Source organism: Cryptomeria japonica, chromosome 7 (assembly GCF_030272615.1).
Source record: "Cryptomeria japonica chromosome 7, Sugi_1.0, whole genome shotgun sequence".
In the NCBI taxonomy this organism is placed as follows: domain Eukaryota; kingdom Viridiplantae; phylum Streptophyta; class Pinopsida; order Cupressales; family Cupressaceae; genus Cryptomeria; species Cryptomeria japonica.
The window spans coordinates 404,835,710-404,851,659 of NC_081411.1; the positions used below are offsets into that span (position 1 = coordinate 404,835,710).

The following is a 15,950-nucleotide window of genomic DNA, read 5'->3' on the forward strand; positions in this document are numbered from 1 at the left end:
AGTGATTGAATGTATCAAGTATGATTGAGGAGCATACCTAGAATTGGTGCACAAGTTGAGTTGTTTTTCTTCTGATTCACATGCAACTATTTAAACAATTTACTGACTGCTTTCTTTTTCAAACAAAAAGAAAATGCTGCAGTCTTTTTTGCATTATGTAGTATGCAGAGAGCCCGTTTCTGTGATCAAAAAAGGACTTCCGATAACAAAAGACACATTTTCATATTGCTTGCATAATATCCTTTCATTTTTGCCTAAATGTGGTACAAGCTTGACAACAAGCTGGCTGACTGGAATGGTTTATCATCATAACGGCTAGGGCTACACTACTTCCATTATTGATACATCAATTTAATTATAAAATAATCTGGGGTTCAATGACAACAGAAAACGAACTCTCATTGTGATATTAAGGAGTCAGAATCCTTGTGAAGGTATCCCCCAATCTGGGACAGTTTCTTGGAGGACGTGTTCACCCATCAAAAATCAATTTTAATATTCACGGCCTAAAAACATTATAAAGCCCGTTATCTTAAAGCACACTCAATACAAATACTGTCATTTACTCATATTTATCTTCTGCTGTCAAAAAGTTGCAATTTTCAATTTGAATAAATTCAATTTACCATAGAACTTGAAATCGCCACTGATGGTATACATTTATAGCTTATACATGACTTCCTAAAGCCCTGTGTTGTATTGGAAATCATAAACTTAACAGAGGAATCTCAATTAAATAACTGAATACATCGAACATTATTGAGAATACAAACTTAAAGTTGGTGCACAAGTTACAATTTTCTTTTGTAATTCACATGCAACTATTCAGATAACTCACTGCCTTTTGTGAAACAACAATAAAAATGTTACAGTTATTTTGCATTTACATACTGCCCAAACCCCAAGGCGAATAAGTGGTTCTCTTGGATGATCACTGCAAAGTCATATAATGTGTGGTCTGTGGAGTTAAAGAGTACATTTCTGTGAACAGAAAAGGACTTCTGAGAACTACAGACACATTTTTATATTGCTGCAAAAGTTCCTTTCAATTTTTGCGAGTGCTTAGTTGTACACAACAGAGCTAGCTTGGTGGAATGACTTCTCGTCATAATTTCTAGTGCTACACCAGTCCCATTCTTGATGCATCAATTTAATTATAGCATAATCTTGTGGGTCCATGGCAAAAGAAAATGAACTCTGATTGGGAAATTAACGAGTCAGTGTCCTTGGGAGCTCAACCTACTTCAATTCTGCCACCCTGGAAGATCAATAGAGCTGAGAAATATTTAGTCATTTAGTGCATATAGTTCTCCAAACTCAGCTCTCTGACTTCCAAGCATCATCAAAGGTTATTGTGTTCCAAATCACTCTATCCCATCACTTGACAAATAGTAAAAGGCTTAGAGCATATATTTCTCCAAACTCAGCTCTCTGACTTCCAAGCATCATCAAAGGTTATTGTGTGCCAAATCACTATATCCCATCACTTGCCAAATAGTAAAAGGCTAAAAGCAAGTAGAATCAATAGTTTCTCAATGCATCATTCAAAGAACTTATCCTTACATAGAGTGTACTTCTCAATATACGCCAACCTCAATAACCTTGAAGATTTATAATGCTTGCTTAGACTCCTTGCAATGTCTTAGCTGCAACACAAGGAACTATTCCCTAGAAATTTGAATTGGAATAATCATTATAACTTATGGTGAACAATCTTCAAAACATGAAAGAGACGTCAAAGTAGACTGAGCAACTTGCCTGTTTGTAATGTATTAGGCATTGAGCTGAAAGACTTATTGAGATGGTAAATATTTCTCATATAAACCAGATTCTTCTCTTTGTTACTATATTGTGTATAGCAATGTCATTTATTCTTTTGATTATTAACTGTACTGAATAGACCAGTGCTCCACCATTGCAATGTATCCGATGGCAATGCTAAGTAATCAGATTTTATCAAAATCAACATACATTTAGGGGCATAGAGCTTAAACTTAACTGCATTGAATTCATGAGTAAAAAGTGTTGAACTCATATATAAGGTTTTCCAGTCCAGCTTCTTGTTTCTAATCTCATTTTCATATTTCATTAACCTGCAGGGACAGATTATGTTAAACAAGGTTAATATTATTGTTTCTGACCTCAGTTTCAACAAGCAGAAAATAATATTAATACTAACTTGAATATACAAAAGTAAAAAACAACCTCACAAGTGTGAACCTTATTTATGCCCAATTTTATCAACGGCTGCACTATGAGCAACAGTTACCATCGATGCTGTCCACAAAGCCAGTGACATGCGAAAAGTTCAGCTTTACGAAATGAATGCAGCATAATGTAACACTTAGAAAATTATCAGGCATCATTAATAGTATATCCTGGAAAAGATATAAGAGTCAGAAAGAAATCATCAATAAAAGTGCAATGCTTCTATGCAACAAAGATTGGGTTAGAAAGCAACATACATCTGGACATTTGAGTCCCACTGAATAAGTGATGATGAAAGGATGAAAAATGTTGCAACCAGCTCTCATTCAACTGGAAGAATCCTGGCAGTTTGCTATATAGAACAGCAAACAAGTTCAAAATCCAACTGTTACACATTATGGACATCTGTATCATTTTTCTGTAGTTATAGCAGTGATTCTTTGTTGTTGTGGAATTGTTCACACTTGCTGCCATAACTTTCCAAGTTTATGAAAGTGCATGCAGGCATCTTGCTTAGCCGATGCTCCAATCTGTCTGCAAAAAATTAGATAGTTTTGGTGATATCAGAGTAGCAACTTAATCTGCAACTCATGGTAAATGCATTCTACAAACCCATAGTATGCAAGAAATCTGAATGAATTTCAAATATTTTCAGGTATCTTTTCTATAACAGCATGACATTGTATTGTTTGCCATAAATAAAAAATATATGAAATTTACTACAATTATACTATTAAATAGATCCATCATTAATATCACAGTACAAGTATTACATGGCAAGCCCCTGGCATTTTCTATTACAATTTACAATCTTACTGTGCGCAACAAATTTGTTGAAATACTCCGAGGTAAGTATGGTTAGGTAGTTAATGAAGGATGCAGCATATGACCAAACCAAGCAAGACTTGAGTAGAAACAAATGGCTAAATGAGTTATAGTTCTATTTTAAAAAACATAAAAATACATGTTTTAAATAACATCTAAAAGATTTTTAATTTAGTAATATATTCTTAAAATAAAAATTTAATGTTTTTATTTTGCATTTTATAGTTTAAAAAATAAATATTTTTTTTTTTTTTTTAAATTAAAAGTTCACTTTCTATTTTATGTTTTAAAAATGAAGTTAAGAAATTTTATGTTTCATTTTGTATTTTAAAGTAAAAATAGAGAATTAATATATTTCTATTTTATGTTGTTATTTGCATTTTAAAGTTAAAAATAAAAAATAATAATTATTAATTTTTTGTTTTTAACTTTAAAATGCAAAATAAAAAATACTAAATTTTATTTAAAAATATAAGTAAAATATTTTATTTTTTATTTTTTATTTTTTAATTTAAAAAAACAAAATTAAAAAAATACTTAGATTTTATTAAAAATATTTTTTTGTTTTCACTTCAAAAAAATAAAATAAGAAATACCAAATTGAAGTTTATTTTAAAAACATAATTAAATTATAAATACAAATTTTAAAACGTATTTTTAAATTTTTAAAGAATACAAAAACAAAATTAAAAAAACCCTAAAAATTGCCTATTTAATTTTTTATTGAATACAAAGAAAAACAAAAAAAAACCCTAAAGAAATGGTATCGCGGCCTACCTAGAGTGACACTGGAGTTGCAAGGCTGCATCGCTAATGAAAGTTGAAATGCAGAGCCACGTTGGTGAAAACAGAGATGCAGGGCATAAGTTCCTAGTAGACCTAATTAATCGTCGCCCTTTTGGCCCAGCCACTATACTCATTAAAACAACGGGCTTAGTGAGATTTATACTGAGTTTCGTTGCTTTAATTTACATATAAGACTATCGAAAACCCACAGAAAAAGTGCACAACAATAAGATATATCCATATAAAAATTAACACATTTTTTATTCAAATTTGTCTGCAAATTTTAATGATTTTTTTGCCACCATTAAGTATTCGTTGAATTTGGAACTTCAGGTTTGAAGTTCACCAAACACTGTGACTTAACTTACGACAAGGAAGGGGCAACGAAGCATTGTGATATGGCCCTGAGCGTACCAACTTGGACGCATCTATTGCAACAAGCTCACAAAAACCTGTGAGTACTCACAGGACACGCAAAACTCACATATTTATGCTGGCGGCAAGTTACTTGCAGCAAAACTCACTGCCAGTTTTTGCACAGACTCTCAGCCATTTTCCTACTAATACTCGCCAAAAATCACATGTTTTTATGCCAACAGGTGGGTCAAAGTTGTCTTTAGTTTAAAAAAAAAAACCCAAGTCGTGATCGATGAAGTTTTAAAGCCATTTTTTGCATTTTTCCATTGCAAATTTTAACACGACTAGGGTTCCACAAGCAGCTCCATGGCACACACGACAAGGCAACTATCAATAGCTTGGGCTCCCAACTTACTTGTGTTGAATCGTTAATAACATGGTTAATATCCTAGATTGGTTTTTAAATGCTCAATCAACTTCCCACAAGATAAATCTCTTTGCTCTGAAATGAATTTTCAGAACTCTTTTATCCAACTGAAAAAAAATGGCTTTGATTTAGTAGCACTCAGAACATGGATAGTCGATTTGTTTTTAGAGAAGTATAGAGAGAAAATAAATCTCCCATGATAGTCGCTTCTCTTCCCACACACGACATTTCTTCCTTGTTTGTATGGATCTTGAATGGAACAAATATTGATTTGATACGCTTACATAATGAATTCCCATGGGGCAAGAAAATATTACTTTGATTAAACTGATCTCTCTATTTTGCTTATTGTGATTTATCCTTTAGGAGGCATTTCTCTTCAATAGGCTGTCCCTTTCTCCATGCCACATCAGAATATATTGTTCTTCACAAAATATAATCATGTCTATTCTAATATCAAATGAAAGTAAATTATATTAAAATATTTTAATGGAGCAGAGAAAATGAAGAAGAAAATATCAAGATATGTGGCAAACTTTATATTTCTCAATATGCTAAATCATTGTATAAGAGTACATATAAATGGTTGTGTAAGCACCTACTAACTATTCAAATAACCACCTTCTAATTGTGTGTGGTTATATCTATGACAAACATTAGACATAAAATATAGAAGGAAATAATACATGAAGAAAAATTCAGTGTTTTAGAAGAATATTTTAATACATGAAGAAAAATTCAGTGTTTTAGAAGAATATTTTAAAAATTGTGTATTTTCAAATGTTTGATAAATTTGCCTAGTTTTTCCCTGAGTTTTGCCGAGTCCCAAGTTTTTCAAATTTTTGGACCTGCCTAGTTATTTCAGAGTCCAAATTTTTCAACTATGTATTGCAAAGCTTCATAGAGTCAATATAGATGATGATGAGACTCTCGCACATGATGTTAAACCAAACCCTTGATGAAAATTACAGACAATCATACCAAAATTTTATTGTATTTATTTCATATTTTGTAATTTTTCATTTGAATCATCCTAGGCATATATGATATATGACATAACATTTATTATGTACACACACACACATATATATACAGCTGTACCCAAATGTACTTTTAGCCCAAGAAAAAAAAGTTTGCTGTACCAGTATACCAAAACCCTACGCCCATACCCAATCCCATATCAGAACCAACAACTAAATAAAAATACTAGTAGATTGAAATAAACACCTATAATTCTCTTGTTTGGTAGTTATTCTTCTATTATTGTCCACAAACGGGGAAACAATCATATATGTTGGTTTGAATAAATGCTCCAGCTTGTTACGTATCACCTCTCCTTATCAACACATCTTTACCACCTCTCACTTACTTTCCTCTCATCATTCAGCCTAGAAGGGCCTCAGATGAACCATCCTTGTCTGTGGCACCTAAAATACAGAGCCTTTTTTATGTCCCTGCTGGTATCATACTTAGTGGTTGACAGTGTTGCAATGTTTTGTCCTAAGATAGCAGCAGTTAAAATAAATCTTTACCCTCAAATCAGAAACTTCTCCAGTGGTTCCAGCCAGTTCTGAAGGCTCATTTATGCCGGTGAACCTAACTCACTCTATGGGTCGGCCAATGAATTTTTTGTTTTCTTTGGTTGGTTTTGTTCCAAGTCACAACGTTCAAGTTCAAATTCGAATTCAGCAACCATAAAATTCAGATGAAGTTCGGCAAGGGTAAAAAATTTGGACTAAATTTGCCTTACAAAATTTTATTTATTTTTAAATATAATATGATTTAAGTTTACAATTTTTTAATCTAACAATATATATACCTCAGTAAATATAACATTTTAAATATTATATTATTACAAATTTAATATATCAGTACTTCAATATAATTTGATTCATTGTTCATAAATTTTATAAAAGATATCAATAAATATAAACTATAAAGTTATAAACTATATCAAAGTCCAAAATAAACAAAATACAGGGCGGTAGAAGATAAAATGCAGCCTATATCAAATGGTTTGGATTCTGGAAATTGCAGTTGCCTCTCAACAAATTCCCTCAGTCCGCCTCTGTCAATCCACCAGGCGCCAGCCACAGACCCCCCTCTCTAAGTCCGCCACTGTTCTCAGCACTCACTTCGACTTCCAAACCCAGTGTAGTTTTTCAACAGTCAAGCTGAGTTGTGCATTTAAAGGGGCCAAAGAGCCGCATTTTATAGAAAACAATTGGTTAAAAACCGTAAAAGGCAAAGCTGTTCAAAAAACCTAAAGAAACACTTTTAAAATTTTTAATTTAATGCAAAAAAATGGCACAGTTTACCGTACGAATGAAGGGTTGAACTTTGAAATTTAGCAAAATTCAAATTTCAACCATGAAATTCACCAAATACAGTGACTTAGGTTTTGTTTCATGTCTCTACTTAGAAGTGGAAGCTAGCTTCTGGGATTTTGAAAATGTAATCGTGTACTTCATGCATTTGCTCCATCTATTCTGAATTCAATTGATGAATTGGCATTCTATCTATTGTCATTCTCATGATCTTGAATCATCACTAATAAGATACAAAGGTTGTTGGGGAGAGTTGATTACGGTGATTTCAAGTTCATCCCTTCACTATCTCTTCATTCATCACAAACCACCAAAAGTTTAGCTTCTCTCATACAATCTAGAAAGGTCTTCTCGCATACAATCTAGAAGGGTCCTCATCAACTCACTCAATGTATTTGCTTATTTCTTTCTTGCAGTAGAATTATACTTCATATAGCAGTACTATTTAAGCAGTTATCACATTTCATGAATAGCAAATGTACTAGCATACCTTCTCAAGAAGATTGGCATATCTGAGAAATCAAATTTTTTCTTTATATATGCCAGCAATGCTTGGTATGATTTTTGGAAGAACTTTTCCACACGCCTCTTCATTTGAATCTGAAACATTGGCAAGATGGACAAGTTCCTTTTCCAGAACAGAATGCGCATCTGAAAATGCCTGCTAGGAAAAATGATATCACAACAAATGATTAGAGGCTGACAGATTACATTTCCTCTAGCATGATCTTTCTTTTACAAATTTTAATGAAAACCAAATAAGCCATTTTTAAATTTGATCATATTTGATACAGTTAAAAGCTACATCGATTAAACAGTAATAAAAGTACACAAGATCCAATAATATTAAGAATAAGATAAGAACTGAAAATGTAAAGTCTGATTCTAAATGTTGAAGGTTCTTTACTATACTCAGACTTCCAGGCTGATGGATTGAGGTTGTCAAAAAGCTCTATAAAAGCTATAGATTACAAACCTTAATGCACTGATGTATACGAAAACAGTTACGCCCAACATTGTTTGCTTGATGTAGAGGATCATGTATAGGATCATCAATATGCAGTGGATCGATACTGACATAAATTGACAAAAATATCAACAAGCATTAGAAAATCAAATACTTAATCAGTTACAACTTACACATTACATTGACAGATTTAGCAACCTATAATTATTGATCCAAATGCTGTCAGTGTCAACACGTGGACTGAATTGAAATTTTTCATGTAAAACAAAGAAACAAAGGACAACGTTTACTGATTTGACAAATAAATAAGTAAAACTTAACCTTAGCCTTTCTTTACCTCTGACCACGATCTCTATTCACGTACATGCCACTCCCATAAATTGAAACACGCATTTGGCGTGGGTCAAACACACATCTGAAAAGAAATGAAGATATTATTCCCTCCCATGTATAAAATGAAACCAAGCAGAGATGGTCTTTAACAGGAAATAAATTTCAACAAGATTAAAGCTTACCCAAAAAAGTATAGAAAATCCATAAAAAGGCTCCCAAGGTTCTGCATAACACAAAATAGACATATATCCTTTCAAACAATTTATGACACAATGGAGAGAAGTTTATGTGAATCAACCACATACAAAAAACATAAAAAATCTCTCCTAGATTAACCCATATACTGAATGTTAACAGCTACCCACTACAACTAAATCTTTTTTCTGAAATTCTTTAAAAATATGTGAAAACAAATTAAGCATGATATGCAACTGAAATTGTGAATCAATTCATAAATCAATCAATCAGGCAATGTGTAATTGTGTCAAATTAATCACATGGACATGCAATGTGAAAAGGCCTGTAGAGATAGATAACTGAGAAGAATAATCATTCTATACATGAAGAAAAAGAAGCCATATGCAATTCATACTGTAAGACAACATCTAAAATAATCATAAATAAGACAATAAATAGAGGATGTGAAAGTTTGGCATACAATGCTCTTAGTAGATGATTTGAAGTATAAATGGCCCCCTATGTAAAGTATTCAACGAGGACCTTTTGTTAGATATGTTGTATACTATGCATGTTTTACACCCCTTAAAGGTGGTTTTTACAGCCCATGGTTTTATGCCCATTATATTGTAATACTGCTTAACAACCTTCCATACTGATATGCCTTAAAAAATTGTGAATCAATTAGGATAAAGAAAATGTGAGAAATATCTCATTGAATTATGAATGTTTGAGCTAATATAATTAGTGTTGGTTTTCCTGAGCTTTTTCCTAAAAGACTTTCCTTGGGTGAAGTCTATTGTTATAGTGTATCTGTCATTATTTCTTTTTACTGTTTTTAAGATTCAGTTTTCATTGCTACTCATTGTATAGATTTATGAGTATTTTTTTTCTTCATGGTTAGAATTGTTCTTTTTTCAAGAATATGTAGAAAGAAATTAAAACTACCAATCTGCCTACAAGCACATATATCCATCTATAGATCTACAGGTCAGCCTAAGGGCATATTGAATGTTACATAGGCCTACTGCTCAGATCCACAGGTCGCCATAGATATTCTATCACAAAGTCAAAAGATGAGGATCAGGAAAATTGCATACCATAAGGTTAAAGTGAGAAGCCACCTCGTCCACAAGGTATATCTCACACAGACACACACCATGGATGGACAGATAGCTAGGCCCAGACATAAATAAAAATGCAATAATGTCAACGGTTAACCCTGAAGAATATGGTATTGATTCCTAGCTGATAATGACAGTATTGCAATACAAAATATCTTTTTATACATGGTATGGGAAAAAACTGAGTCAAACATGTTGATTTCTATAGCCCTACATATGCACATTTATCAAATTAGAATTTCAAGAAGATAGATGACAAATTAGCAAAATTTAAGGTGCACTTATTGAACCATTTACATGGTCGATTTGACAATGTCAGTAAAATCATCGAAAGTCTAATACAGAGAAGCTCATGTAGAAGAAAAAACATCAAATGTCAAATCTAGGCTATATTTGCTCTATAAATTTTTGACATGTAGAATTTTGGACTCAGTATTAGTTCCATATCCAATTCCTTTCCATACCTGATTTATTGCTCGACCAGCATGGTGTTCATGTTGAATAAACCTTGTGATCAACAAGACCTGAAAGCACAGAATGATAACCAACCACAATCAAATAATCTGTTTTAACACTGAAACTGAGAATCCTGAAAGCTCTTGAAAATATCTATATAAAAGAGAGTTCCAATACCAATCCAGACACTACATAACTTACAGATATGTTAAAAAGTTTAAAAGAATCTTTGTTACTCATATGAAATAAAGATTTACTTCTAATAGCCAAGCAAGGGCCAGGCATCAAAGATAAGCTCTTCTATGGAAGGCAGATCAGTTTTTACTAACTCTCAAGCCATGATGAAAAGTGTAAAACCCATTTAGAATGAACCTTTCAAGATGGCTTGTCAACTAAAGAAAGCTCAGCTCCTCAAGTGATATTTAAGCTTAAAGTATGATCATTTTATTAGTTCCAAAATCCTGAATAATGGGATCACTTGAATGGATAAGAGTGCCATGTCATAAAAGAAAAAGGTGAAGGTGAGAACAGTGACCTGCAATGAAGCCTCTAAGATGTCTGGGAAAACTCCAAAATAAAATGAAAATTCAAACTGACACCTCTATTTTCATGGTACTCTTGAATGTCAAGAAGACTTGAAGGCAATGCACAAATATAACTCCAATCCGGAACACTTCAATATTTAACACACCTACATTTCCTCTTGATTATCCTCTAGTGTATATAATAATATAATTATATTGCTTTTGTATGTAAATTAATAAATAATACAGCATCAACTAATCCAGAAAAATCTCCACAAAACACAAATATGATGTTACAATGCAGCTTAAGAGTAGCCAAATACATTGACTATCTTCACTGTTGCTAAGATAAAAACTTAAAAGCCACAAATAACTCATGGTTGATTCTAGAACCAATATGAACATCTTTGTTCAATGTAACCATAACACTAATATAACCCACTAATTCATAGAATGGAGATATATTAATCTAGTCTTGAGCTGAAAGCCCATGACTAGCAGAAACATAGAGAAAAAAACAATTCCATCCTTATCAACACAGCCACTGAGTAACCCTTCCAAACTAGCTGTTTTCAAGCTCCCCTGCAACAGGACAAATTCCTTGCATACCGATTCTGCTCCTCACAAGGCATATTCACCAAGGTCCAAGCACTGCATGCACATCAAAAGATGATTGCAGAACATGAGACCAGCTTTAGTTGAGGTATTTTGTCAAACGACATGTGACTTTTCTATCCATCTGTACTTTGCTTTCATGTAAATGAAGGCAGTCAAAATGGCAACAACAAATGCAAAGTCTGTTTTCATTCACTTTTATGGATCCCATAACCCTGTTGTAGAACTCCAGGTTTGGAAAACACTGGAAGGATGATAGAAAATTTTGCCCAATTCAGAATAACTGCTAAATGGATTATTCACTCACAAATGGAAAGAATTATGTAATCTCAGGAGTTTTTGGTTATTCTTATTATCTAAATGATAATACTAGAATCCTGTACTCAAATTTTGTGCAAAAAGGATATCCTGTCTGAATATAAAATAAATATATCATATATCCTTATATAGTTCCTCCTTTCACTTGCCTCCATCACAGAGTTATTATAGAAGTGTATGGAGATCAGTCACTGTTTGTGTGCATGTACTCCCTCTCTCCTATCTTAACCATCTAGGAATCAAATCCCAAATCAAAAGTCAGGAGGATGATTAAAAAAGGTTGCCAAGTTCCACTTTGCAAAAACAACTGCCAGATGCATTCACTTAAAAATTATCAATGATTTACTTCCTGCAATGAACTAACTTACCGAACTGTATGATCTCCAAGATCCTTTACAAAATGAGAAATAGTAATTCCAGTCAGTGTATTTGTAATGGTCATAAGCCAAATGATAATACTAGAATCATGTACCAGCATTCTGCACAAACGTGATATCCTGTCAGGACATTATATATCCTTGTACTGTTTCTCTTTTCTAGCTCTCTCCATCATACTGCTATCCAGGCTATTTGTTTGTAGATTTGTCATACTTGCATACATATACTTCTCATTCCCTCCCAGAAAAATGATCTTGGAGTCAAATCCGAAAACAAACATAGGGATGATGATAAGAAAGGTTGCTGAATTTGGGATAATACTTGCCAAATGCATTCACTTAAAAACCATCAAGGCTTCCCTTCACCAATGAAACAAATTTGAAAAAGCATATAAATTCCAAGATCCTTTCCTAGATGAGAAAATGTAATTTCAAAAGTGTTTGTAATTGTTAATTTGTTATCATCTAAAAGACAATACTAGAATTGTGGACTAACATTCTGTGCAAAATTGGTATCCTGTAAAGATATTATATATTGTTATTTATAATCCCTTTTACAAGATCAGCTAAGCCTAAGAATCAATTCTTCCTGCACAAACTTTAGCAGCCTCCACAAAAGAAAAATTCATTTTTATGCTAACACTATTATTGTTTTGTTCTTGCCCACAAATGTGGGAATTCAAATCTCCTTGTTGTGCCAAACATCAATAACCAAAGCTCCAAGAAACCTAATGCTTCAACTTCCAATCTGCAATTGTACATATTCCCTACTGTTCTTGTACGCCTCTATATACAACTTAAACCCTTCTGGCTAATCTACAGAGACTGGCATAACCGAAATAAATTAACCCTTTTACAATCTCTGCTAAGCCTATGAATCACTTTGGCCTTGTTCTCACCTTTGACTTTGGCTCTAACATCTGAAGTTCTTCAGCTCAACTTCTGCACAAACTTTAGTAGACTCTACAAAAGGAAATTTCCATTTTTATGCTAACATGATGATTGTTGACCTTCCCCACACAACTGGGAATTGAAAGGTACCTGTCGTGCCCAATGTCTATAACTGATTCCAATCAACAGTTCTATAGATTCCCTATTGTTCCTATATGCCTCTAAATACAACTTAAACCCTTCTAGCCAATCGGAGAGACAAACATAACCAAAAAAAGGGTGTTTGTTGTTCTCCACCTAGCAGCAAGAGAATGACTTGTTAACATATCGAGACTCCAAAGTGTGGGCTAGATCCTGCATGGCTTCCCCAAGCTTGTGCAATAACATGAAACACCTTGGTGACACTCTATACTTTGTTGTTTTGTGAGGGTTCACTTTGTCTTTGCAAAGGCAAGAGTCGCCTTTGGCCTATGTGCCCCATGTGACACCACCGTCACAAATAATGGCCCTTGCATGAATGTTGTAGATCACTCAACCTCTGAAATAGACAAAACTAAATCCACTCACAAAAAACACACAACATACACTTCAAACCAAAACATAACAAATTAAATTATTTTGGGTGATGCAAGATTGTCCAGCCCCTGAGATGCTCCTGCATTACTTTATTGACCTATCAACAAAAATGAAACTGTAATGATGTCCACATTGATTTCTTCCCGCTCCCTCCTTTGAAACAAATAGAAATAGTAATAAACCTAAATTAAGTGCATTCTCATCCTTATCTACTTGGAATAACTCACATTCATAGATAGATGAATATGCATCATTCTTCAATTCATGGCACAAGTAGTGCTGCTTTACGTTCTTGTACATCTTCAATAAACAGCCAGAATATTTGGATATATGCTAGTAGTAACTACTCAAAACTCCTTGCATTTTAGCCCATTTAGGTAACTTCAATATTTCACCAGCAACCTTGTTAATAATGCCCTAAAGAGATGAGGTATACGGCTGAAGCTTTCAAGACCCATCTTTGCTGATTGGATGTTAATCCTTCACGGGAACAAGTATTTGAAGCTTTCATAATAACTTAGTGCCAAGTAAGCACTGCCTAAATTTTTCCCATGCATGGATGTGCAATTGTCAATGTTTCCTAATCACATGTATCAGCACAATCTTTTCTTTATTTGTCATTTTCCCACTTCCATACCCTAATGGGGTTTCTTCTTTGAGGAAAGCTTTCAACCTAGCACCTGATGCATTGTAGTCGAGCATAAAGAGTTTAGAAAAAACAGAAAGAACTGAAACTCAGCAAGTGCTCAATATCCAAATAATCTTCTTTCGCTTCAACAAGGCAACTAACTGTACTGCAATATTAGAAAAACCCTTGGATGAGATGTCTTTTGGGGAGTTAAACAATCTAAAATTGAAATTATTTTACCATGCTCCACTTTGACTTCATTACTAGTAATACACCGCAAGTAGTCTACTTATGTACCACAAAAAAATTGGATAAATTAACATACAACTTATGAAACTTAAGCTGTTTTAAGGTTATCTCTAAGGGCCCTAAAGAAATATCCATATGTAAATTCTACATGAAAAATCATCAAAGAATACCAATATGAACTATCAAAAGATGGATTCAAAGGCTGTCATGTTCCTGCCATGAAACACTCTCACTCCCATAAGCAAGAAAGAAATAACATAATAAATGAATTCCGAAATATATATATATTATCACTCAGAAAATTGTCTTATTAATAAGACTTCCCAATTTTCTAATGTTTAAACCACATCCACACAAAGGAGTTAATAATATTCATCCCCTTGATCGCCAACCCTTTTATACTTAACAAATTGCTGGGCAAAGTAATTTCCAAGGGACACGATGGATGAAGGGGCATGAGATCAATTATGATGAGGCAGCGATTATTTAGAAAAGAGGTCTCTCTGTCCCCTGTGAGGACTACATAAGGAAAAACTCCAGTTGAGGACTGGAAAATGGGCAGCAATAATCTGAGTTTACCCAGCAGTAAGACATAGCCAAAGTATTTATAATTCTGAACTATTTGGTATGATATATATGGAATCCAGTATTGCTAGCCTGAGCTGTTAAGACAGATTATTTATTTTATGAATAATTATTTGTTAATTTAAGTAGAGTAAACTTATTAGAGGGTCAATGACAATCGATTCATCCTTCAGTCACTGATTTTGGGGGGCAAAGGAAGTCATCAAATGCTTAAGTCAAACTTTTAGCATGTCAAAGGAAATGATCAATTTTCCTTATGTCACACTTTCAAGGGATCAATGGTAATCGCTTTAGCCTTATGTCACACTTTTCACCTGGCAAAGGAAGTCATCAAAACCTTATGTCACACTTTCAAGGGGTCAATGGAAGTGATTAGAAATGTCCATTGGAAGCTTGGTTGGAAATAGAATCCCCTCAGCTCGCTGATCCAAATCATCAAAGGAAATGAGGCAATTAGGTCACTGCTTGGAGGAGGCAAAGGAAATCGCACAAAAACCTTAAGTCATTGATCTAGGCAATCAGAGGAAGTGATCAAAGGCTTCCTAGCAATGCACTTGTCCAAACAATGATCTCAATCAAAGCAATGCAACACAAGACCTTGGTTCGCTGATTCAAGAGGCAAAGGAATAGCTAAAATGCTTAAGTTGCACATTTGAGGGGTCAATGACAGTGGCCGAAACACTTAAGTCACACATTTGAGGGGTCAATGATAGTCCTCTAAAATGCAAACTTTCACTGTCTTGATCTGATTTGTTCCAAGCCTCTCATGATGATTTCAACTTCAGCTCCCTTCTTTGAATGTTTAACCTCTAAAATCACCTTGCCTTGGTCAAATTTGCACCTCATTTCCATCAAAGCCAGCGAAAGAAAAATGCAAATACTTGACCTTCAAAATGCTGGATGTGAGATCAACTCAAACTTGTTTACCCTAAAAGGATCACTCCTAGCAATCTGACCTAACAAACCCTAAAACTGAAAGCAAAAGAGGGGTCCCGATTTGTGATGGGGCGATGTGTGAAATGGTCACAATAGGAAGCACCATGGGAAATCATACAAGGCACCTTGAACCTCAAGCCCAGGAGCACAAAATGACACTCACCATTCAGCCTCCCAGCCCCTATTGGAGTTACTACCACTCGAATGGATTCTTATGCCGCTTGCACTCCTTGTATGTATTCTCCCCTCCACAATGGGGTGGCT

The 15,950-nt window shown here is 33.9% G+C and overlaps 1 protein-coding gene across 4 annotated transcripts in view; it reads right to left on the minus strand.

Annotated features, from left to right (window-relative positions):
* Nucleotides 1–728: 728 nt before the first annotated feature.
* The window catches only part of LOC131053445 (uncharacterized), a 153,529-nt gene continuing 138,307 nt past the window's right edge, over nt 729–15,950 (minus strand). The window contains exons 11-18 of one of the 4 annotated variants that reach the window (XM_057988073.2): nt 9,996–10,055; nt 8,413–8,453; nt 8,235–8,312; nt 7,907–8,003; nt 7,421–7,591; nt 2,466–2,742; nt 2,221–2,277; nt 729–2,093 (exon numbers count right to left, since the gene is read on the minus strand). In XM_057988073.2, coding sequence (XP_057844056.2) covers nt 7,451–7,591; nt 7,907–8,003; nt 8,235–8,312; nt 8,413–8,453; nt 9,996–10,055 — 417 coding nt within the window. In that variant the 3' untranslated portion in view covers nt 729–2,093; nt 2,221–2,277; nt 2,466–2,742; nt 7,421–7,450. Of the gene's footprint in view, nt 2,094–2,205; nt 2,379–2,465; nt 2,743–7,420; nt 7,592–7,906; nt 8,004–8,234; nt 8,313–8,412; nt 8,454–9,995; nt 10,056–15,950 lie in introns of all 4 variants that reach the window. The other 3 variants (XM_057988056.2, XM_057988067.2, XM_057988061.2) reach the window with 3 other exon arrangements.